At 48.4% G+C, this 24,043-nt stretch overlaps 6 protein-coding genes across 6 annotated transcripts; 2 read left to right on the top strand and 4 right to left on the bottom strand.

The window, feature by feature from the left end:
- Positions 1-455: 455 nt before the first annotated feature.
- On the bottom strand, positions 456-2,030 carry EV420DRAFT_1557753 (uncharacterized protein; the record flags this gene model as incomplete). Its single annotated transcript, XM_060473701.1, has 3 exons — positions 1,151-2,030; positions 678-1,098; positions 456-628 (listed from the first exon to the last, which is right to left on the bottom strand). Coding segments are annotated over exons 1-2 (1,233 nt in total), but the record flags the coding sequence as incomplete, so codon positions are not given.
- Positions 2,031-2,424: 394 nt separating this feature from the next.
- EV420DRAFT_1481947 (uncharacterized protein) lies at positions 2,425-3,348 on the bottom strand (the record flags this gene model as incomplete). The annotated part of the gene is made up of 4 exons (XM_060469827.1): positions 2,425-2,497; positions 2,583-2,828; positions 2,939-3,128; positions 3,180-3,348. The coding sequence occupies 4 exons, from the start codon at positions 3,346-3,348 to the stop codon at positions 2,425-2,427; spliced, it is 678 nt and encodes a 225-aa protein (XP_060328288.1).
- Positions 3,349-4,209: 861 nt separating this feature from the next.
- EV420DRAFT_1645482 (uncharacterized protein) lies at positions 4,210-5,592 on the bottom strand (the record flags this gene model as incomplete). Its single annotated transcript, XM_060477786.1, has 6 exons — positions 4,210-4,471; positions 4,527-4,669; positions 4,718-4,991; positions 5,044-5,215; positions 5,268-5,286; positions 5,335-5,592. The coding sequence occupies 6 exons, from the start codon at positions 5,590-5,592 to the stop codon at positions 4,210-4,212; spliced, it is 1,128 nt and encodes a 375-aa protein (XP_060328287.1).
- A 4,667-nt stretch (positions 5,593-10,259) lies between these two features.
- Positions 10,260-14,290, top strand: EV420DRAFT_1557736 (fungal-specific transcription factor domain-containing protein). Its single transcript, XM_060473700.1, has 11 exons — positions 10,260-11,196; positions 11,240-11,374; positions 11,429-11,919; positions 11,971-12,082; positions 12,137-12,155; positions 12,201-12,490; positions 12,538-12,984; positions 13,043-13,139; positions 13,192-13,317; positions 13,369-13,937; positions 13,993-14,290. Exons 1-11 carry the CDS (start codon positions 10,718-10,720, stop codon positions 14,129-14,131), a joined length of 2,904 nt encoding a protein of 967 aa, XP_060328286.1. The 5' UTR covers positions 10,260-10,717; the 3' UTR covers positions 14,132-14,290.
- A 2,253-nt stretch (positions 14,291-16,543) lies between these two features.
- EV420DRAFT_1630338 (uncharacterized protein) lies at positions 16,544-19,912 on the top strand (the record flags this gene model as incomplete). The annotated part of the gene is made up of 6 exons (XM_060476114.1): positions 16,544-17,003; positions 17,100-17,934; positions 18,115-18,291; positions 18,341-18,923; positions 18,974-19,444; positions 19,516-19,912. 6 exons carry the CDS (start codon positions 16,544-16,546, stop codon positions 19,780-19,782), a joined length of 2,793 nt encoding a protein of 930 aa, XP_060328285.1. The 3' UTR covers positions 19,783-19,912.
- EV420DRAFT_1557728 (caspase domain-containing protein) lies at positions 19,913-23,117 on the bottom strand. The gene is made up of 8 exons (XM_060473699.1): positions 22,899-23,117; positions 22,790-22,843; positions 22,661-22,735; positions 22,582-22,608; positions 22,082-22,526; positions 21,675-22,024; positions 20,740-21,623; positions 19,913-20,679 (listed from the first exon to the last, which is right to left on the bottom strand). The coding sequence occupies exons 1-8, from the start codon at positions 22,961-22,963 to the stop codon at positions 20,366-20,368; spliced, it is 2,214 nt and encodes a 737-aa protein (XP_060328284.1). The 5' UTR covers positions 22,964-23,117; the 3' UTR covers positions 19,913-20,365.
- Positions 23,118-24,043: the final 926 nt, after the last annotated feature.

Below are 24,043 nucleotides of genomic sequence, written 5' to 3'. Positions count from 1 at the left end.
GCCCTTGCAGACTGGGTATGACGGCAGTAAGTAGAAACGTATACACTGACAGGGAAATATAGGATGGAGCGACTGGTGAATGAGCCGAAAGAGATGTAATCATGGTTCGTCGAAGCTGAGTCTCGGCGTTTGCCGAAGCCCGCTTGAGTGTTAAAAATAGTGCTTACGCTTTCCTTAAGATGCCCCAATCACGATTGATAATTCCTAGGGCTCAGGCCTATGCGGCTCAGCGGCTCAACTTAGGGCACTATTGAGGCTTCTTGATGGGACCTGCAAGAAATCTGATGCCGGCGACTGCGTTTCAATGCAGTCCTTTCCTCGCGACTCGGAATGGCATCGACCTTGCCAATGCTTTATCATCTCCTCTCGTATTTCCACCACTCTCCGTATGGTACTGCCATCATCGGGGATGATCTCTTTCTTTCCCTTTCTCAACCTGCTCACAGAGCAGAGAAGGCGACTTGCGTCAAAAGGCGAGAATTTGGTTATTTCAAATAGTGCTAATCAGTAGATAATGCAGTAGTGAGGAGTCTTTGAGCTTTGAGTGATGCGTAATTTCTGATGGACACGATGGTGCGTAATATTGTAAAGAAGCAAGCGCATCGTCGTATTTAAATACGTAGGGTATCTACCTGTTTGTCAGCTTCATCATTGTGGATCAAGGGGCATCCACTCACCATGAATATATACGCGACGATTGGAAACTGAGCAGCCGCCGTTCCCGAAGAGCTACGAATGCTTTGTTTACGTCTCTTCGGATACGAGGCAAATGAGACACAAGACGCGTGAACCGGTAACTGATATCAATGGTCACTGATTTCAGTGATGCCATTAAAGGAGTGCTAAGGACAGCATCAAATTTTGACCACATCGCAGTGTCCAAGTACTCCATATTGTATTCGGAGAGCACGACCGAAATTACTATGTGTTCGATACGAGAAACGCTGCCGATAGCAGCAAGATTGAGCTGCCACCAATGCGCGATGGGACAGTCGGATGAATCGGTCACGTTGAGCCCAGTGACTCCGTATCTTAGATTGAATGAGAGACGCCGCAGATGGGATATATTCATCAGTGACGTGGCACTTTTCCAGTCATCTGTAGGGTGCATGAGATATTAGAACCCTCAGTAAAGACGTCAAATCCTTACAAGGATAATCGCAACAGATAAATTGCAGTTCCTCCAGCGTGTTGGACGTCTCCTTCAAAAAGGCATCCAGCTGGGGTAAATCCCAACAACGCACAAAATCGACGGACAAGTATCTGAGCCGACTGACAGAGAATGGGACATCCAAATTGCCCACAGAACGGAAACAGTCAATGAATGGGCTCAGTTCCTGCGAAATGCGAAGATCTAGTCTGAGAATCGGAAGCCCCTGTCCTCCCTTGAGCGTCGCCACGAACGCTTTGGATTCAAGCACCTTGACCGTTTGACCCTCCAAGTACAATAGGTCTGTTGAAGGAAATTGGTCAAGCAAGAGACAGATCTCTTTGAACCGCAGCCCCCATGACTGGACGGAGATGCGAGTAACGGAACTACGGCACGCCGGCTCAAGTTCTTGGACAAAGTACGCGAAGGGTAGAAGATCACACTGGAACAGCGATATTTGTTCCAAATTGATAGCAGCTTTCATCACGTTGCATGCTAGGCTTGGGTTGGCGCCGAAATTGTTGAAAGAGATATGTTTCACGAGTAAAGGGATTTCGGAGGAACTAAGACAAATGGATTCGAACTTGGAACATTTATTGGGGGCCAGGTAGATTGTCCGGAAGAGGAGGGCACGAGCACGGGAGGAGAATGATCGACATAGAGTGCTGCACAGCCTAAGTGTGACGGTGTCTACAAAAAATTCATCGACGATAGTGTCGATAATTTCCTGTGGCAGGTCTGAGGCAGAGGTAGGGGTGCTTTCGACGGAAGACATTTGAGAAGCAGACGCCGGATTGTCACTGTCTGCAGACATGTTGTTCAGAGAATACTGTGCGATAGTAAGAAAAGTAGTTTGATATCGCTGATGATAGTGGTCGATAACGTAAAGAAGGGCGGCAAACCGGCGTCAAATACGTCATTCACTCTACAAGTGCCTGCCGCGTGCCGAGGCGAGTACGACCTTGCTGAATCTTGTCCTTGAACCCTATTGCTGTCTCTTTCGAGTCGACCTTTTCATTGGCAATGCTCCCGACTCAAAACATGTAAGGAAACACTGAAAGCGACGATTCCTCGTCGAGTTGATCTACGTAAGTCATACCAATATGTTACGAAGTGTTTGCGAGGCACGTCTGCTTCTTTGAATACCGATATACCAGTCGTATACCTCGCAGATCATTTGTACATTGAAAAATCCACACTGCATAGTGCCAAACCATCTCTAATAAGAGTCCCCGAACTCAGACCCATAATCTATTCCAAAATTCCGACCGGTGTCACGACGCCGTGCGCTCGTTCGCCAGATGTCGATACGTCATGTCCGCGCAAAAGTCGTCGTCCAGGGAGAGGCTGGGATGTGAGGTGTACAATAACAGCTAGACGCAAAGGATCTCGATCAGTAACGAAGACAGTCGACATCGTGCGACGTGCGTACTATGTCCAGTTTACCCTAGCCCTATACTCCTTGTATCCCCAACAATACCCCGACGCCATGCTCTCGCTTGCCGGACGTCGATACATGGCGTCGAGGTAAAACCAGTCCCTCCTAAGACTACCTGCCGTCCCTACCCTATGCGAAGTTTCGCCGTGGGTGTGTTCACCGGTTTTGAATACATCGTCTAGGCGCAGACGTCTTGCTTGCCGGAAGACGATCCATTGTCTCCAGCCAAAACTCGGACACCTACACACCAGGATGGGGTGGGGTCATATTTCGCGCAGTCTCTAGGCATGCTCATTCCCTCCTCGCACCAGACAGGAGGCAACGTCCTCTTCTACTTTCCAACAACGCACGTTACTAGCCATTGAAAGACCAGCGCAGCGGGAACAGGTAGACGTCGTTGAGTGGTAGGGGATGACGCAATATCGGAAGGGAATGTCCGACTGAAGAAGGGTCGTGGGGATGGGTCGTTGGGTTGGGGTTGATGTCGATTTGTCATAGTGTGGTGGATACGTGGCAAGTGGGAGGAGAGAATAGCAGAATCTAGTGAACGGATAAGGATCAATGGCGTAGAGCACTAACAGATGTACTCACCAGTATCATATTGGACTGCGTGCATCATGCGCAAACCTGAATATAATATATTGATGGTGGCTGAGAGCTTCATCGGGACCATGAACAGTAGATGGGCGAGCTCATTCCCATATAGGCTTACGAGATAGGTGGTCCAGGCGATCACACCTAGCTCCGCGGTCCTGGTCATCCTTGGCTATTCCCTCTGCCAGAAAAGCATTCAGTTTCCACTCTGCCTCGCCTTTTCCTGTATTTTCCCCTTGGACGAGCCCCTTTAGTACCTCGACTATCACCTTGTGGTCCTTTTACAGGCTTGTACCGATCCTCGTCTTGCGGGCTGATATACGTGATAATGATCTTGTTGGGTACAATGTTCTCATGTATTGAGCATGGGATGCCAAAGGGAGACTTTCCCTCTGCAAGTGTCCAGAGACGAAGTTAGAAAGTGTGCTTCTTGTTGGTGGCAAGAAGGACAGATGCAGTGTTAATTGTGCTAGGACAGCACAGCGAGTAGTACTAGTCCTCGTAAGTGGAACAGACTATAAAGTGCGACGCATGAGCATCAGCGAAGGGAAAATACGGAGAAGGTATTAGTCACTCACGATCCAATTCTTAAGCAATTCCCCAGATGTTCAGGTTCAAACGTTCAATATTCAATGTGCGAGGCGACTTTTTAAAGCTAGTGCTGCAGGTGCGATAGAGTCGAGATGGTAAACGGCTGAGTACTGAGTACTGAGTCTTGACATGCTGCACGGCAGATGCGAGAGTAGGAAGAGGACTGCTGGATTGAGCACAGCCACCTATTGGTACTTAATTGCTGTTGGCAGACGACGGAAAAGGAAACTTTATGACTGTGGGTTGACCTTGCTTTTCACCAAGGTAACTCGTGACTCGTCTCTGAAGCTTGCATAAATTTCAGTCATAGTACTACAAATGTCTGAAAAAGTTCTACAAACAACGATGACCGGTAAAAGCACAGTGATGAGAATATATTCCAGTCGAAGCGTATTGTTAGTGTAGTGTATGAGACGTACATCGAAGAAGAAGAATGTTAGACTACAAAATCTAGCGCAGCTTCTATCCTACAGCCATCGCAGTGCCCTGGAGCGCAGACCACGCGTGTAAATTGGTCACCGATGGGGTCATAGGGAGGCCACCAAACCTCAAGAAAGGCCTTGTCATTCAACTCAGTCTTGTCACATTTGTTCTTCAGCGCAATTGGGCTAAGAGCAAATTCGATCATCAAGTCCTCGGGAAAGGTTCCCCAGTCCCAATAATTTTTTGAAACGGCTGTATTTGAAAGATCAAGAACTCTACATATTGCAGATTTAGATGTATGCCAAAGAAAAACCTTGGTAAGAAACGTACTTTTGGTTGTGTCCATCAAAGCCGCCATGGCAATCCATCGCGCGCTGTTGAACTTCGTTGTAATTCAACCCTTCCGGTGAATCGAGGGCAAAACCGTTATTAATACTCCTCCTCTTGAGACCCTCAAGTTCGCATCGACGCAGCTAGCGAGCCAGTTAACTCCAGCGACATATACAGTATTCGTTGCGTACCAGGAAAAGGTTCATAGCTTCTAACTCTGTGATAAGCCTCGACCCAGGTCTCATAGCAAAGTTATTCGGTAAAGAGCTTTTCGTGCATTCGAAGGTCGGAAGTTCATAAGACGCAGGCGTCTCAGCATGGTCTGGAACCCAAAGCGTCAAACAGTCCGTAAGGACTTGTCTATTCTTCCGTGCTTCGTTCTCTTCCCTCTCGTCGAAAAATTCTCGGCCTTTCTTGGTCAATCGGGCGATAGTCGCACCAGTTCCGTCGTGGTTTCTGTCAGGGCTAAGGGAAAGGATATGAGGGGGAGTAAGATACTATATCCATCAGGACTCACTACTCAACGAGATTCCTCGCTCCGTCTACTGCCTCAGGGCCGTGCTTTCTTCGACAAATGTCTTGGACTTGTGGAAGAGAATAAAGCTTCATAGTATAGCCTCTCATCCCCAGCCGCTGCTCATAGGGAAGGGACTTAAGATCGCCATCATTAAGCTTATAATTCTTCTTCGCTAATCATAGCAAAGTTGAATTATAATTTAGGAGAGAAAAACATCCGCTCACCGTCACCTTTGAGAATCGTCTGTTCAATGGTCAGATTCACAGCACAGGACGTCAATAGACGGCGTACCTTCACTCCTTGTGGTATCACGAAAGTAGCGGTGTACTTCCAAGGTATCATTTTCTTGGCCTCGTCCTTCCAGGCCTTCTTCCTTTCCTTAGCCAACCTTGCTCTTCTATCTTTCTCCGTCTCTTCCTCAGCCTCGGCTCCCCGCTTTGAGGGTCCACTCTTCACAGTCTTCTCCCGTTTTGATGTAGTCGTAACACCAGCATACTCGTCGTCTACGTCTCTTTTCGCTTTCCTCTTATTCTGCGACGACGTCGACATTTCTCGGACTTGGAGAAACCTGATTGTAAGCAACGATGCAAATTTCGAAAACGTAGTCCAGGAGGACTCTTCGAGCTGTAGAATTTTTGATAAGCTTTCCAACTTTCAGTCTACAAATGAATAGCGCCGTACCAGAGGAGGATGTACTAGGGGTGTTCAGGGATTAATAGGAGAGGTCACGCTTGGTCAGTGTTTCAGTTTTTGCCGAAGTATGTTCATATAGTGCTCCCGCCTACTTAAGCTTGGTTTTTTGATTTCTTTCTCCTGTCCCGTAGTATTCCAGTGAACGAGTTCAGAGAATTCAAGCACAGAACGCAAAAGGGTCGTTTTTTCCCCTCAGATGTGCATTCATATCTGATTTTCTCCGCAGGCCCGCTGCGAGATTCCGCGTGCCTTGGACCTGACACCTGCATTGGGAGGCAGTGTTCCCGAACTTTGTGAATTAAAAGTGTTAACCTATCATTTTTCGATATCTGGACAACGGAAATCGAGGCAGGGACTAGTACGTACACAGTCCTGTACTGACTCCGAAGTGTCAATTCTGTCTTCCGGCAGATAAAAAGATGAAAGAGACATTGAACTGATGCCAGAAGCAAACGCGTCTTTTTTCTCAGCTGCGGAGCGAAGGTGGTAACAACGCAGTTGCGGTAACCAAGTAAGATGCCGGAATAAAGCTTTTCACTATCGGAGCGTTCGTTATTCTGCACCCACCTTCTCGATTACTCTTCAACTTTCAAGGACTGTCAGAAAATGATGCGCCACTGGAATTTTGGTGCAGACGCCAATGGCCGGCTGGATGCCGGAATTCAACGCGCCGCGATCCAGTCTCACCCTAGTTCAGGGTTCTGACACCTGCCGACTAGCATGCCCTGACTTTTGCTGCCCTGATTTCTCACCGGCAAACGAAAATTCAAAGATCTTGTGCTTTTCCCCCTAGGTACTCCTGTTTTCCATCAGCCGAGGGGTCGCCTAAGGCCTTGACCCACCTTTCAAAGTGTTTTCCCGAGCTGCGTGCAATCTCTTGCGAGTGATTGTACCTGTCCACTCGTATGACGTGCCTGGAGACTCGCCCGGTATTTGGATGGATATTCATGAGTTCTACAGTGCTTATTTGTTAGGTGCTTCTGAGAAGGACCTCTAGGGTTCTTGAAACATCTCAGATGATTTTCGTATACAACTTCAACGTAAGTCCTCTATTGCTTCGAACTAGAGACGCCGTGATTTACATTACAGCGCTGACACGGTGACAGCTTGGCTCAATCTAATTCCGAAGGACTTCGTGAGATAGTTGGTCTTGCTCTGTCGCGAGTCGCGACTCCATGACATGGAAGGTTAAGTCTCTGTATCTCTATGAACGCTTCATGGCACTGATCGGCGTGTACCACTATCAGCTGCCCAGGAGTATTTTATACACACTTCCCTTTAAAGCGAATCTGTGTCCAAGACTTCACTCTGTCGGTGGTCGTCTAGGAGATGGTAACCTGCCGCGTCATGTGTGTTTATGATTCACTTCTGAGTCGGTCACTCCTTCTCAGAGGAAGGATTCCTCACAGCAGCAACTTAACACGGAATCAAATACGTTTACCATGTCTAATTTTCCGGTGTTGAATGTCAATTTTATTTTTGCGACTGTTTTTTTTTGATTTGCTTCTCTTAGCTATCGTCAGCGTCGTTACGTTGGGATATCGCCCAGTATCATGCTAGAGTTCGATTTTTATGACTAGTGACATTCGCTCCTGCAAACATTATTGTCATATCACCGCTGAAAACCTTGGGTTGCACAGACCCTGAGGTTTCAGCTAAATCGCAAAGGTAAACCGTGCTCCTTGTCGATCCGAACTGAGAGAATTCTGAAGTGCAAAGTTTGATATAGAAAGTGTTTTCCGTGAACAGGAGGATGCAGGTTCCAGTCCCTCGATTTTGTCGTGGCCGTCGCGATTATCATACAAGAGCTACGAACACGAGCTTATCTCCCCTCTGGAAATACCAGCATTGTCCGACAGTGGAACAACTTCAAGTGATCGGAATAAATCGGGCATACCGAGAACCTGTAAAGAATAAGAAGAATTAAATCCTCGGAGTTTGGTAGAAAATGGCATTGATGACGGAGGTGCGAAAGACCTCAAAAACTACAGCGTACTCAACGAGTCCAGTGGCGACTCCGATAGCGTTTAGGTCGGTAAAATGCCGTTTACCCTCGCGATCACAATGGATAAGAATGTGAGAATAATAATCTGGTCGAACTGATCGTAGCGTGATCGCGACGCTCTCGATCATTGCCACCGAAATGATTACTTTCTTTTCGACCAGGACCACCGCATACCAAGGACTTCGTCTGGGTTCTTATTCAGAGATACTTAGCCCGAATAACCCTTGATTGTCCTTGATACCTCGTTGATCATTTTGAGGCGGCCTGAAAGCGGGGTTCCCCGAGGAGGAATTCCGAGATAATCGCTGGGTAAGATGTTCGAGAAGGCCGCAGAGCGAGACGATCGCTGAGAATAACACGGATTTCGTTAAAAATGGAAAGCATATGACTAGGATATCTACGCTTTTCTCCATAATGATTGCATCTTTGTCTCTGGTCGTCCGCGTCATCGGCGATGACATCCTTCATTGGATTCTTGGGACGACTCACTGTACTGTGGCTCTACCTAGGCCTCGGCATCCTGCTTGCTCTCGGTGGATCATGACTACGGCAGGCAGGGTTACATCGCCATCATCGCTACCATGCCCCGAGCCTTCTTCCGCCATGTCCGGCTTTCGGATCCGTAATGAAAAGCTGGAGCATTGGCTTTGGTTATCAATGTGTTCTTAGTCTCGCGACAATGGCGGCGGTGACAAAATATGGTTAGGCTATCGGGGGGATGTGGGCGCCTCGGCTACTTATTCGACTCACCAGGGTTGGTTTCTGATCTGTTTGTTTTTAGTATACTGCTAACTCGTGATTCAAGGTACTGCCAGGGTCATTGAGAGTTCGAAGGGTCGAAAGTCTTGAAGCTACCCGCGAAACGTGTTTCGCTCGATCGTCAGGTACCCCCATTGGCACGTCTGACTAGGTTACGGGCTCCGAATTCTGATCTCAGTCAGCGTAGATGACGAGGTTCTAATATCCTATCTGATTGGCTTTGCGCGATGGTTCGTATATTATGATAGCGCCTTAGTGTGCGATACGAGCGGGCCTTGGTCGATGAGGATGTTGTGTCTAACTCCGTTTTGGAGGTATGTCCGTGGCGCTCATGGGCTCGGTGGCGGCAAGAACTTCGAGCGCTTCAGTGCCAAGACGAAATAGCGCTGGCTGTCGTAGTGAAGAATTGTACGATCAACGCTTTAGTAGTAAGCTGAAAGAATTCGCGACGAATTGCTATTGCAACGTTGACAGTTTATGACTCTAGGAACGGAGGTTGAATAACAACTCTTGGCACATAATTGTCCCAATTTTAGTGAATAACATGAACACATATTGGGCATCATTCGTAATATGTTGGCAGATGTGTTCAAATGAGTCACTACACATGTGGTCTATGGACTGAGCCGCTGTGTTTTTTTTATATCGCCGGTCTACCAAAAGGTCAGAACAATTTATTCACGGGAGACGAGTATGCGAGCTAACCTTCGCAGCACTGATAGCAACGAGTCAATTATATAGGACAATAACGAGTTTAAACCCGCCGATAAGCAGAGTGACTTTCCGCATTCTAATAAATTTTCGAGTCTGTTGATTTCGTAGCAAAATTCATAAGGGTGCCGGCGCTCAATGTCAGATAAATCACCCAGACGTTGGGCGTCCAAGCTATACGACCACAACGTCAATGCACGAATTCTTTTCATCTCGAATTCGGGGGCAGTCACTGAGTACCTGACAACCTGGTCTTTGTCATTTACTTATTCCATACGTCGTTTTCCAGGAATTCCCGAGTCGAACGACATGACCAGAAATTTTATCCACATTTTTTTCCGTATGTTGTGTCGCATCACACTGGAGCAAGTTTCTTCCTGAGGCTCATCAGGAAGTCTTTCCCCAAACATTTTAGCATCCTCAAAAGAGTTCCAGCTATTGAATACGTACGTTCGCCCCCCCTCTAGATAATATTTGTGCCTCAACAAGGCGCAGCAGCGGATATAAAATCATTCGCCCCATGGGCGAGACTAATACGGCCGGACTGATGAAACAGGACGACACGACCCTAATATCCTGTCTGTCGGTTCATCATGCGGTACAGTAATTGCATTGCCAGTGGAAGAATATGCACGAGGCTGATTACCCCACTTTTTAGTATCTCGTTACGGCCATATTAATGCACCCTTTTCCGTACGAAAGTGTGTCCTCCTTACCTGGAATTGCAGAGCTTTAGCTATTATTTAATTCAGTTGAAAGGGTTCAAGCTTTAGATGTAGGTTACCCTAGCGATCTCTTGAAAGAGCCGACTAAGATAAGGCAGCAACTTCGAAAAGCAAGACGTCAATCTATCCGCGGAGCCAGCATCCATGTGAGCTTCTCTCTACAACGCATGTCAGGACCTCATGCTTCATTACCACTGTAATCCATGTGTCCTGCCATGACTCTTCAAGAGATGCGCTTGTACTATCTGGTGTCGTCTTGGTATTGGCCAGTTCCTTAAGGACTCGAACCACGTTCCTTGTCAGAACTGTCCATTTATCTTGTGCTCCATTAGAAAGGATCGTCCCAGGACGTTGAATGACTAAAAATAAAGCGCTCGTGATTGCGCCCACGTTGAGAATCCACCTCCCGTTATGGACTTTTAGTTACGTAAAATGATCATCCCGACCCGGACCAAAGAGTTTTTGTACAAAGCCGTCTGAAACGAGGAAGAAGAAAATAAAAAGGTACAAAAACCGCCTCAGATTTGTCCACACCCGTGAGGCTAGTACGTCTCTTGACACTCTCCTTCCTGCTCCCATTATCGCGTAGAAGATGCAAGGATATCTTCTGGATCTGTAGCAAATACTTCTCGCTATTCTACTCGCTTTTTCTCCACTTCTCCACCGGGAAATCGCAAGAGCCGAACCTGCTTCGGCTGATTGGCAGGTGAGAAACTTGTGGACATAGGGGGAAATAGACAACCCAAAATGAACGCGATCTTTGCGGTTGGCAGTTTGCTCAATGGCGTCAAGAAGTCAGCCCCCGGGAGACGACCCTCAGGCCACTATGATTGGTCCTACCACCACGTTCTACGACCCCGACGAGCTCGTCCAGCATCCCCAGGACGCCCATGCCCAGCGATACCAGCAATGGATGCAATCCTACGACTACGGACAACAGCAGCATCATCACCAGCAGCAGCAGCAGCAGCAGCAGCCGGTGCAACAACCACCAGCTCAGCCTGCGAACTACTACCCGACAGAGCCGTATCAACAGCAAAATGACTACAATAACTATTATCAAGGGTCTTCTAGCTACCAGCAGCAACATCAGCAGCATCACCCAGCACCGTCATATTCTGCTCCACCAGCAAAGCAACAGCAGAAGCAGACACCGAACAAGAGAAAGCGCGTACCAGCGAGGGATAGCGAATCCGATGGCAGCGACGACGACATCGGTATCAGCGTAGGGGGCGTAAGCGGTGCAAGAGTCTCCAGATTGTGAGTACGGCATCGTCCCAGGGATGACTAGCTGATAGCGTAGACCCGGCGCATGCACCCACTGCAAGAAACTCAAGATGAAGTGCGACTTCCCAGCCAACGAGAATACATGTAAGCGGTGCAAGACTGGTGGTCATGTCTGCATCGTCGAGGGGCGGAAACCAAGGACGGCACCCAAGTAAGTCGTCAATTTCCTTTTTTTCCTAGAGAAATCCTCATATATGCGTCCCAGCAAACGAGAATATCTTCTAGCACAGATCCGGCAGAAAGACGCCATCATCGAGAGTCTCCTCAAGCAGCTGCACAATCCGTACCTGGCGACACCTCTTTCTATTGCCTCATACCGTATGGCGACTTCACCGTCCGATGCCAGCAACCGCAACGTTCTCGCCTGGCTTGACCGTCTTCAGTCCAGTGTACAGAATGCTGCTGGAGGTACGAGCTCGTTCAATGATCTCCGCGGGGGGGATGAAGATTCGGACGACGATGAAGGTGGGAGTCGAGTGACGCATGCCCAACGGTATGGTTTGGTTCCCCGAGACGAGGAGGAGGAGGAACAGGAAGAGACACAAACGGCACTTCCCGATTCACATGTTCCTCTCGGGCTCATTGCGAATTTGAGTTTGACATCGCATCAGGGAACTAAGAAGGGCAAGGGAAAGAAGGGTGACGACGTGGACGACGACAATGTTGGTGTGGCGAATGAGACCTATTTTATGCCTGGTAGATCTCCTGCCATTTCAATATTTCTGGGCCCGCTTACACTGGCTCTAGGTCCTGCAACCAATCTGGACATTCGTGCCACGTTGATAGAGGAACACAGTCCTCCAGAGATACTGGTGCACGGCCTTGTGGCGCCGGAAGATGTCGAGCGGTTGTTTGACATGTGAGAATTCGTTAATATCTTCCGTTTTTCTTTACCCTGACGTTCTATCTGAAGTTTCTACAAACATGTTAATGTGAGGAAATGATCCTTTCAACGATCGCTGCTGACGATATTTTAGCCGTTCGTATCCCTCCTTGACCCTGTTCTACACACTCCGCAATCAACATTCGCAAGATGTCCTTTCCTCTTCACGGTTATATGCGCCATTTCCTCCAGATACCACCCTCCGAAGTCCAGTATCTATCCCATTGCGATGCATTTTGCCAAGCATTCTGCTGCAAACGCCCTCATTGACGGCTGGAAGAGCGTTGAGCTGTGCCAGGCGTATATTTTGATGAGTATCTACGCCGTGCCTGCCAGGCGATGGGAGGAAGATCGGAGTTGGCTATATACGGGTCTGGCCATCCGGTATGTCCATAAATTCGTTTGTTTTCTTGCTCTCATTGTCCTGTCAGTATTGCCACCGACCTAAACTTACACCAACTTCCTACTACAAAACCGACGAATGAAAAGCAGGAACGCGAGATTCTCAACCGGATCCGTGTGTGGCAAATCTGCTTCAACCTCGACCGCTCGACAGCGACTCAGTTTGGAAAACCTTCAACGATCAAAGAGGATTCCATCATTCGTCATTCGGCGGACTGGTATAAAAAGTCTCGTTACAACATCGACTACGATGTGCATATGTGCGGATATACCGTATTATTGCGCATCGTGGCGAGGTTCCATGATGAAGTTTTCGCCGAGGGCAGTGGACTAAGCAGCCTGAAGAGGGTGGACTTCCGGGACGTAACGATGAGGTATGACCGGGAGTTGGAGGCATTCAAAGAAGAATGGGAGGGGCGGTTCAAAGCCGTTGGTGGTGATCGCGGGGCTGAGTTCAGGTGCAGCCTATTGCCATTGTGAGCTTAGCCTCGTTTCTTCGAGCTAGAAGTTTCATTGATTTCAATCTCTGCGCAGTTTGGTGGGCTATTCCCGCTTGGTGATGTTTTCGTTTGGATTCCAGCAGGCATTCCATAGAGGTATTCAAGCAGGCGATGACCTGTTTTTCAACAAGGTCAGTAGCCGTTGATTTCTTTCGAAGCTACTGTTCACAAACAATGTCGTAGTGTCTTGCATCCGCTAAGACGGTGATCAGGTGCATGAATGAAGAACTAGCGCCAAGTGGGTTCATGCGGTACGCGCCAGATGGTCACTTTATCTTCGCAGCTTTCGCGTCTGCGTTCCTACTCAAGGTAACTGACATGGCTAGTCTTCTTCCTTTTGTGGTACTGATACAAGAACAGCTCCTTCGACCCGAATTTTCTGCTCTTCTTAGCAAAGGCGATGAAGACGAAATCTTTGACCTCATTGGGACTCTGATTCAGAAGCTCAGCTCATCCAGCATCGCTATCGACGACCGACATACGCCAAAGTTGTACGCCAGATTCTTGGCCACACTGCTAGGCAAGTATCGGCGCGATGGCCAGGGAGCGACTGTCGGACGTTTACAGACTATTCCTCCAAGTAATATGGGCGGACCTGGTAACGGGGGTGGCGGTATGGGCGGAGGGGGTGGTGAATACCAGCAGTTCTCGGTGGCCCAAGAGCAGAACGGTTACCACACTGCGAGTTATCAGCCCACTCAACAGCAACAACCGCAAACACCAATTTATAGGCCAGAAGCGACATACGCGGCTGGCGCCGGACCGATTCAGTTCGGAAATGATCTTGAATATTATAGTTTCGATTATGGGAGCGGGAATGTCAATGGAAACGGGGTCGTTGGGAGTCCTGGAGGTGGAGATGTTGATATGCTCGCGTCGATCCAGGCGCTCAAGAATCCCGAGTGGTGGCAAGGAATGCTGATGCCTGGGTACGTTTGAAATCTGTTTTTCAGATTCTGGACAAGATTTGACGGTTCTTGGCAGTTTTACGTGGCCGCAGGCAAATTCTCCTGGAAGTGGAGGATCTGCGAGTTCAACTCCACCGGCAACGTACACTCACGTTCACCACCAGAATACGTATGGGGCCTACCAACCACAGCAGGTGATGGTGCCCATGCACTAACAGTAAGTATTCTGGTAATAAAACGATTTGCTTGCGTAGAATATCTGGTTACATTCTAGTGTATTATGAGTCTGCTTTCTTGCTTCGTTGTACGATACCTCCGTATATCGTTGTTGTAATCTGATCTGTAATGAAAATGTCTTGCTTTACAGGACCCAATTCTTACTGGGGAAGCTGAAGATACGCGATACCGACTCGGGGCCGTCGTGGATTTGCGGTCAGATGATGAGTTTTGTATAATATCCGAGTCGGCAAGCGAGATTTACATCTCCGTTTAGAGGAAGATTTACGCCGCTACCGCAAGCGATGGATTTCATTTCAACGACATTTTTTTGTAACCTTGACGTTCGAGAAGATGATGGATACAACTTACATATTTTCGAAGGGGAAGTTCCGCCCTGAGGCACAGCCACAATGGATGTCTGGTAAACTTCGACCACCACCAAAGTCTAGGTCACACCCGCCGGTTTCCTCTTCCTGATGGACTTCAACGAATCCAAGAATTTCTTTGGAATGCGAGGACGGTGTGGCTGCCACTGGAAGCTTGCGCGTGCCTGTTCGCCCACAGACTTTCAAGCGACCCCATCCCCAGAAAACGAGAATTTCCTCCTTGACGCATGAATCTACAGTGCAAGTCATCCACGAATCTAAGACTACATTCTTCCGAACATGTGCCGAATTGCCTGAAGACCTCGTTGGTCGTCTCTGCTCCATCTTTGTGTATCTAATTTTTGACTCGTCAAGAGAACGCGAACCGAGGACTGAATTTTTGGGTAGAATGGACGAAGATGAGGCATCTTAGGGCGGGATGGTGTACGGTATCATGAAAATTACGTGCTGTTGAGTGAGTTGCCTTCTAACGTTCTTTGATGATGCCTGACTCATGCAGAGATAACGATCAGCAGGTGTGAGGAGAGTCATAAATAGAAGCGGTTGACTTGCTATGTGTTCCACGATGGAAACTTTGCGTCTCGCCTTTCGTGATTATGGAAACATCTCGGCAATGACTGCCGGACTTCGTGGTGGTGCTGTCCTGGTGTCTTGAATAAAGTCAAATTTCGACAGTTTGGGCCTACATAACGCTGGCCAACTAAATCTGTGATCAAGAGTTCGCATCCAGTGTTGCCACACATATAATATCTTCATTGAAAGACTCCTTGCATTCTTTTTTAGCTCTCGGCATCATATACGCGGTCGAGCATCATCCGAAACCCAAGTTGATGGGTAAAGAAAGCAGACAGAGCAGTGATCTCTGCATGCAACATTGCTGTGCTAGATTCTGTGGGGTGGAGGAAGTGACGTGCTAAGGCGTGAAGGCCTCGTTTAGCTGAGGAGGCTGATGCCGAGTTGTTGGAAGGGAGTGGACTTGAGGTTTGAGAATCTCGCGTGACCAATTCAGAAAGGATGGAAGTTTGGATAGACCGGGTACGTTTCGCAGTGGGCCGTGCAGAGGATGGTATGCTGTATTAATTGTTTTGGTCACAGTGTCGCGACAGTCAGTTTCTCTGCAGGCACTGAAGAAGAATCGTGTAGTACACGCGTTTCAGTGTATGTGTTGCGTCAACCCACTACTTCACATCTTTTTTTATCATGATCACGGTGCCGTCAGACCGCTACGGAGGCTTTTAACATTTTCGTGTTCAGAATACGACCCCTTATCTTGAGCGTCACGCTGTCGTGAACGAGGGATGAGGTGTTCGTGTCCACTATTTATGGAAAGCACGTTTTGGACAAGTTCCCGGACATCATGCTTGTATCAGATTGTGGGTTAATCTGATGACCACAGATGGAATGCACACGAGCCTCTCTGCGTCCATCTAGCTTCCCCGCTTCTTCCCTCCCCCACAGCACCGTGCCCGACTTAAAGGATGCAAACGCCAGCCCAGCGATTGAACAGGCGACACAAATTACCTACAGGTAAGAGGTTATGGTTATGCCCCATCGGAGACATTAGCTGATGACGGTGTACAGTGCAGTTCGCCTTACAGGTCACTCATTCAGGCATGCTGTATTCCCCGCCATACTGAATATACCTCATAGACTTGACGATCAACCTTCAAGGGGACTCGCATCCGAACCTCCTGCCCTACAATGCGGTCCTCGCTAAATGCACTACGAATGACGCTGTTATACAAGAGTCGACGATGATCAAAGAAGCTGAGAGTACTGTTTGGAAGTTGACGCAAGACATTCAAATGTCCGTGTTTCCGTTCAGCCATTGAAGCGTCTGCGATCCAATGCAGCTAACCTGTGGTCTCTCGCAGAGCTACCGATATTCCTTCGTTCAAGCTGTCGATTTTGAGCCGATGCCCTGAGCACGATGATCATATACTTGCTCAAGTTGAGTTGAAAACCGCGAGCCTGATCTTAGAATTTGCGACGCACGATCGCCGTACGTCACCCTTCAGTATCATGCCTTTTGCATCCCCACTCACGTTAGATAAACATAAGGGGTGGTCTCAAGTTAGCAAGTTGGATAATGACGACCGAGTCTTGGAATTCGCTTCCAGGGTTGTCGCTGTACCGTCAGAACCTTCTCCCAATCCTTCGTCAGCTACTTTGCCTACCGCGAATGAGCAATCAGGACCTCACCTTTCATTCAACGACCTGATTCATTCCCCTACATTTTTGAACGATTGTGGCATCCACTTGATGCAACGCTTCGAGCAGTTCGGTCGTGAGGACGACCTACAAAATGCAATTTCTGCCCTAGAACGTTCAACATCGTTCACTTCAGACCGCGATCCCGATAAACCTCCTCGATTGAGCAATCTTTGCCTCGCATTCCTGCGTCGCTTCGAGTTGCTCGGCGATCGTCGAGATCTTGATCAAGCGATTAAATCGGGAAACGACGCAGTCACTTTGGCAGATGGTGACCGGGACGATCAACCCTCCTTTTTCATGAATCTCAGCAATTCCTACACTCGTCGTTTTGAATTCCTGGGAAATCTGGACGATCTCAACTCAGGTGTTTCAGCTGCTGAGCTTGCAGTCTCTGTCTCCACCGAAGGAAATCCACGGAAACCCAAGTCGTTCTACACCCTCGCTTGCTGCCTCAATCGACGGTTTCAGCGGCTTGGCCAACTTGTTGACATCAAGTCAGCAATTGAAATGGGACGGCTTGCATTATCCCTCGCTGCTGAAGGAGATCAGTTGAAGCCTATGGCCCTAGAAATCGTTGCCATTTCATTATATCAATACTTCAAATATCTCGGCAAACCTGATGATCTCGAAGAAGCGATTTCAAAACAGAAGGATGCCATACGTTTGGTGTCAAAGGGGTTTCTAGGGAAATTTCGGATGCTGAACAGTCTCAGTATCTACCTTCGTGAACGTTTCGAATTGTTCGACGACCCCGACGATCTAGACCAGGCAATTTTCAAAGGGACGGACGCTGTAAATGCAGCTCCTAGTAGAAGCCCGGAGAAACCCGGCATACTAAGCAACGTTGGCGTTTGCTTATTTCAGCGCTTTATACTACATGGAGCCCTCAAGGACGTCACGGAGGCCATTTCATTGATGCAGAGTGCCGTATCCGATGCTCCAGACGGACACGTTTATAAGCCGACCATGCTTAACAACCTTGGCATTTACTTCCGTCACCGTTTTGCCAAGACAAAAGACGCTAACGATCTCGACGAGGCAGTTTCTGCAGGAAGGCGTGCCGTGGCCTATATCGCTGATGGCCATTCAGAAAAGCCCTCTTGGATCAACAGCCTTATCGCTTCTCTTCGAGAGCGTTACAAAGTTCACGAACACTTCGATGACCTGGAGGAATCCATCTCCTGTGGAAAGAAAGCATTGTCACTTGTTCCCGATGGACATCCGGACAAGCCTAGCATACTACTCCAACTCGGTGTTTCGGTAGCATCTCGCTTTGACGGTCTCCCAACCTCACGCCTCCAAAACTCACCAGACGCTATCGAAGCTATATCATTATTCAAATCTGCGGCACTCTCCTCAACTGGCCCACCGTCAATTAGGCTGGACGCGGCTATACAATGGGCCGAGCTGTGCAGGGGTATCGACGTTCTGTCTGCATTGGAGGCATATCAACTCGTTATCGAGCTCCTCCCCCGGGTTGCTTGGACCGGGAAGAGCATAGCTGCACGACACAGGGAACTAACCCATTTTGGTCATGCGGTCAACGGAGCAGCGGCGTACGCGCTTCACTTGGAAAAAGCTGATACCGCACTTGAATGGTTAGAGATGGGGCGGGGCCATTGTTTGGGGCCAGTTACATAACCTTCGCTCGCCTGTCGACTTCCTTTCTGATGCACGTCCTGATCTCGCTGAACGCCTGTCCGAAGTTGCGGTTGCTTTGGAGAAGGCGAGCAATCGAGGTGTTAACGCAGAGCACTTTAAGGAACTATCAATGGAGGAAATAGCAAAAAAGCACCGTCATTTGGCTAACGAGTGGGATAGTCTAGTCGAAACAGTTCGTGCGCTTCCAGGCTTTGAAGACTTCCTACAACCGAAAAAGCTCGCTACGCTCAAGAATGTGGCCAAACTTGGTCCAGTCATCCTCATCAATACATATCACGCGAGGTGTGATGCGCTCATTCTAATCCCCGGTCTAGAGGATGTCGTTCACATCCCACTCAAGGATTTCTCTTACGGAAAGGCCGAAATTCTACACAAACGATTCAACAAATCTCTTTCAGCTCTTGGCGTTCGCACACGAGCATCGCGACCAGTGTATGGTACTTCGGACAAAGATGTCTTTGTGATCGTTTTAAAGGAGCTATGGTCATGCATCGTGAAACCTGTGCTCGACGGCCTAGCTTTCTCCGTGAGTAGTTTTCTTACATGACGCCAAAACATCTCATCAAGGTTTCTCAGCCCTCTGAGGCCACCAACCTGCCGCGATTATGGTGGTGTACAACAGGTCCGCTAGCATTCCTCCCTATCCACGCCGCCGGACAATACAGTACAAACGACCCAGGAACAAAGCTATCTGACTATGTCGTTTCATCATACACTCCAACGCTCACAGCCCTTCTTGACAAACTCCAGAAAACTCGAGCGTTCAAAGGTTTGTTGGCAATCAGCCAACCCAACACTCCAGGGTTGTCGAATCTTCCTGGTACAAAAGGAGAACTGCAGAAGATTGAAGAACGAGCTAACGAAGTCGTTGTCGAGTATCTGAGGGGAGAAGAAGCGACACCGGACACAGTACTCCATGGCATGTCAACCTGCAATTGGGTTCACATGGCGTGCCACGCTACGCAAGAGAAGGCAAAACCTTTAGACAGCACCTTTCGCCTTCATCACTCTCTCAATTACCCAGATGGGCATTTACCTCTCTCACAGGTTATCGCAAAGTCATTCCCTGATGCTGTTTTGCATACCTCTCCGCATGCCAAACCGCCACAGGAGATGAGTCATTATCAGAGGAATCAGTTCACCTTGCCGCGGGAATGCTTATGGCCGGATATCAAAGTGTTCTCGCGACATTGTGGTCCATCAGGGATGTTGATGCGCCTCTCATTGCGGATGAGGTATATTCTCGACTTTTCGAGGACCTAAAACCTGATAGCGGGAAAGCTGCAATCGCACTACATCACGCTGTTCAATCTCTTCGCAAGCGTGTGGAGAAGGAACCTGATTCGTTCGTGAGATGGGTGCCTTTCATACATGTAGGAGTTTAGGGTCCAACGTGCAATTGCCTAATCAGTCGGTGACAGTGTATTTAACGGTTCCTGTTGGTCTCGCGGTGCGAATACAATAGTGCAAGAATTTCTAGTACGCTATCAGTAATAAAATCAGTTGACCAGTGCTAATAGTTATCGAGGGCCAGTACATTCGTGTAGCAGGTCCGACTCGGAGTCCTATGTGTGTATAACAAGCCCTTCTGGCCGTGATGGCAACTTATTTTTATGGTTGGTGCACAGTGCTAATGGTGATAAAACCTAGGGTTGAGGTACTCATTGGACAATCTTCAATGCTTCTTAAAGTAAATCACAACGCTATCTTGGTAATGGATAGCTGGCTTTGATCTCTGTCTGAATGATGAATGAAATACAAAAATGGAAAGTCGACGGTGGATGACGACCGCAAGTTGAGACAGACGTAATGGTAGTCCTACATACAGTGTGGGTTGCATACCAAAGATGGGGTGTTGGGTGAAAAGGGAACAAAATGTTCAGGGCGCCGGCCTACCGAGTATTTGCTACCTACATCAAAAGAATGGAGATTGTACTGGTCACACTGGACACTGTACCTACCTCAGTATCATGGCACGTCACCTCCCTTTTTCTGAACAACGGTAATACGCATCGCGTGCCAAAGGCCCCTCTTCTTTCCCGAAGGTGTCTCGCTCTTGCGACGATCATCGAAAGGCGATTCTTGGACGATGCCCGACAAGTCCATATACTCCGTCGAAAAGAAAAGCTTCAAGAAGCCGACATCAACGTCCTGGCCCTTTCTTAGTGTGTAGTTGTGCGGAACCGTCCCACTTGCGCCGTACCCGATGGTCAATGATTTTTTAGGAGGAAGAGAAAAATCAACGGCGCCGTCTCTCGCGCTTCCCGGCTGATAGTATGCAGCTGAAAATACAGAAAATCTAGTCAGTAGAGCGGGAAGCGAAGATCAGCAAGGCGACGTACCGATGCTCAAATCACTGGCATCGAAATAGAACATAGAAACATAAAGGGGCACCGCCGACGTATTCTCGATCTTGAATCCATACATTGCCTCCTCATTGACGTCGACGGAAATCACACCTCCGATGTTCAGATTACCGCCATTAGGGTCAGGCTTCAAAATTTCTTCCAAGTCGTCCGTGTACTCCCCTGTCCCTGTAAGCTTCATACATTTGAGCTTGACCTTTCCTGCAAGGGGGCTTCCTTTGATAGAACGGTGAAGGTGCCAGTAGAAATCAGCGGAACTTCGAAGAATGCGGTGAATGGCGTCCGAATCATTGATATTGACTTCGAACGGCATGCGTGTTAGCCCGTGGTCTATACAGTCCTTTTCCATGATTTCGAAATGGACTTTGTCACCATCCGCGGCAATAACCAGATCCGGCTCATCGTCACGACTGTCCACCAAACGGAATCCTCTCTTTCTTGCTTTGCTACTTTGCATCTCGTCGGCTATTCGCTCAAAGACACCGAGTAACTTCTCGTCGAGCTCAACAAGAAGTCTAATATCCTGTCCCTCACCGACCCGAGTCTGCAAGGCATATCCATCTTTAGCAAGGGTGAATGACTGCTTTTTATCGCCGCGCGGGAAGAAACAACACGTTGTGGTGAAAGCGGTGGTCTTTACAGCAACAACAGTTCCAAGAGTAGACTCCATGGTTCTGTCAGCGAAAACAACGAACTCGGCCTCCTTGGTGATCCCATGAGCCTCGCCAGCGTCCAAATCGTACTGGTCGGGTATTTTAGGGTCGGATGCTCTAATAGGATATAATTCGCGGTGGGGACTGGGTACTTTGGAGTTGAAAAGACGTCGGGATTGATGAACACCTTCACACTGGGGATCTTGTCTGTAACGGACAGATCAGTGTTAGCAGACTAGGATACAAAAGTGGACATACGCAGACAGATCATGCATATTGGTTATTACGTCCTTGTAGGTAAGCTTGTCGACGCCGTTTGTTCGTAACAAGCTCAACAACGCTGAAGTAAAGGCCCCACGTTGACCTTTCTCCCAGGCACTCTGCTCCGCCTTACATGCTGAAAGGAGAACATGCGATGACAGACCCGACTTCTCGAATCCCTTTGTAACGACACTCGCCCGATGCGGAACATCTGGCTTAATGCCACGCAAGAGGTCTTTGGGGATAGTGTAAGTCACTGGAAGCTGGAACCCGCGAACGGTGGAAGTCGGATCATTGTTATTCGTTCGCGTGCCCGAGCCGGAGTGACAACAATCGAGAATGACGGTCTGTGGGTGCACCTAATCAGATACGACGACGCGTAATAGAACAAATTGAAGCCCTACAATATTGTCTGACTTTTTCGCAGCAAGGTCTGCAAGAAGACGAGAGAGTCTCGCATCTAGAACACCTTGACCTCGTTGGGAGTCGCTCGACCCACCGGGAATAAAGTCGTAGGGAACAAGCATTTGCATCTTCCCGTTGGCGCTGTGCCATCCAGACGGTGCGTTTGCTTCGGCCCCGTGCCCTGCATAGAAGATGAGAATTGGGTCATCCTTCTTGATCGCTGGATTGTTTCCAAGGTTCTCAATCTCCGTCTCGATAGTAACTCTCGTGGCTTTCTCGTTACGAAGATTCTTAATTCGGTGCTCTGGAACGTGGAGAATCTCATGTAAAAATTTGGTGACGGCATCAGCATCAGCAACGGCGCCGTGCAGATCTATCAGCTCGTGAGAATGGTGCTTGTACTTGTCGATGCCAATAACCAGCGCAAAGAGGGGCGATATAGGACTTACAGTCGCTTAATTAGTGCACATACATTTAGAACGTAAAAATAACAACTAACCGACCAGCGGTAATAGACTGAGGAGGACTGTGAAGTTCAAAGTTATCACGGTTTATTCGCATGGATGGGATCTACATACGGCGAAGAAGGTGAAGGCTTAGGAGACGAGGATTTATGAGACGAAGGGCTTTTCTGTGCCGTATGACCTGCATGCCTGCAGTATTTGAGCTTTAGTGAGTCGATCGTCTTTTCCGCGATGATCTCTTACTTTGGACGATGTGGGTGTACCGAAAGATATAGGTTCATTGGAGGTGGTGGGTAGCTATCAAAACCAGAGTTTCAGTAAGGGTCGTTGGAAGAATTGGAATGCAACTGACAATACCAGATACCAGACCACATCGACCACAGTACTGACCGTGATGTTGAGCCAGAAAAGAAACATGTGGACGAAAGAAAGAGACGTAAAGAGATTTGGGGCTGGGACTGTACGGGTGGCTTATCGGACCTCAGGAAAAAGAAGTGCCACATTTTATAGATGTAAGGTAGGGCTGTGAGAAGGGGATTATCAACGCGACTGACAGACACGTCTAAGTTCAATCTAGTAAGTTGACATCTTTAATGAATTGTCACCCAGTGTCACGTTCCACGTGATGATCCCCTTCTCAAGTTCCGGTTCAACCTCGTTGCCCTTTTACCTTGCACATATGTTCGCTTCGCATTCCGATTTTCTGAAAACTTGCTGTAAACTTCAGATCTGTGCACTAACGCCTTCTGTTGTTTTGTGTCAGATGATGCATACTCTCGGGCGGGGTAGGCGGAGAGATCGTTCCAGAAGTGCCACTATGCAAACTTATTCCTCATCTCGCTTCCGCGTTATCAGGCGTTATCCAAAGACAAAAAAAGGCTGTGCGCTTCGATGAATACATTATGACGACTAACGTGACGCTAGTTTGTGTCTGTCTTGCTTCGGTGCCTACCTACTGGGAAGTACACACCTCATTCGATCTGAACTGATATCGAGGAATGTGCCGTGCATAGCCCATCGATAACGATCAGGAGGATAAAGGTGCTTGACTTGACGTGAAGATTAGAGGCGCGACCTTGGACCGTAGGCGCCGGCAGAGACCTGGGTTGTGTCCCTGTCACCTTGCGCATACGTTCGCATCTTGATTCTGTGAAAATCCGCTGCAAAAGAGATCCGCCCGTGTATTAACCTCTTCTTACCGTTTTCTGTTAACCACAGCGTAGGGCAGGGGGGGAGACGAAGCCTAATCGTGCTATAGAAGTGCCGCAAAGAACCTTTGGCCCTCATGTCGCTCCTGCTATCAATCGATGGACGTGAAGATGGCAAGTACATCAACAATGTAGCAGCTACGTACATACCAATTTTTAGTTCCTTCAAGTTCCTTCTTCGCTACATACTGAGAATTTCATGCCCAGAACTGGTATGCAGCTAAAGCACGGAAATTTTATTCAAAGACTAATACTGTCTGCCTGGTGACATTATTTGTTGCATAACAGT

Source organism: Desarmillaria tabescens (genome assembly GCF_030435595.1).
Source record: "Desarmillaria tabescens strain CCBAS 213 chromosome Unknown EV420scaffold_29, whole genome shotgun sequence".
Taxonomy (NCBI): Eukaryota; Fungi; Basidiomycota; class Agaricomycetes; order Agaricales; family Physalacriaceae; genus Desarmillaria; species Desarmillaria tabescens.
This window is presented reverse-complemented; position numbering and strand designations above follow the sequence as displayed.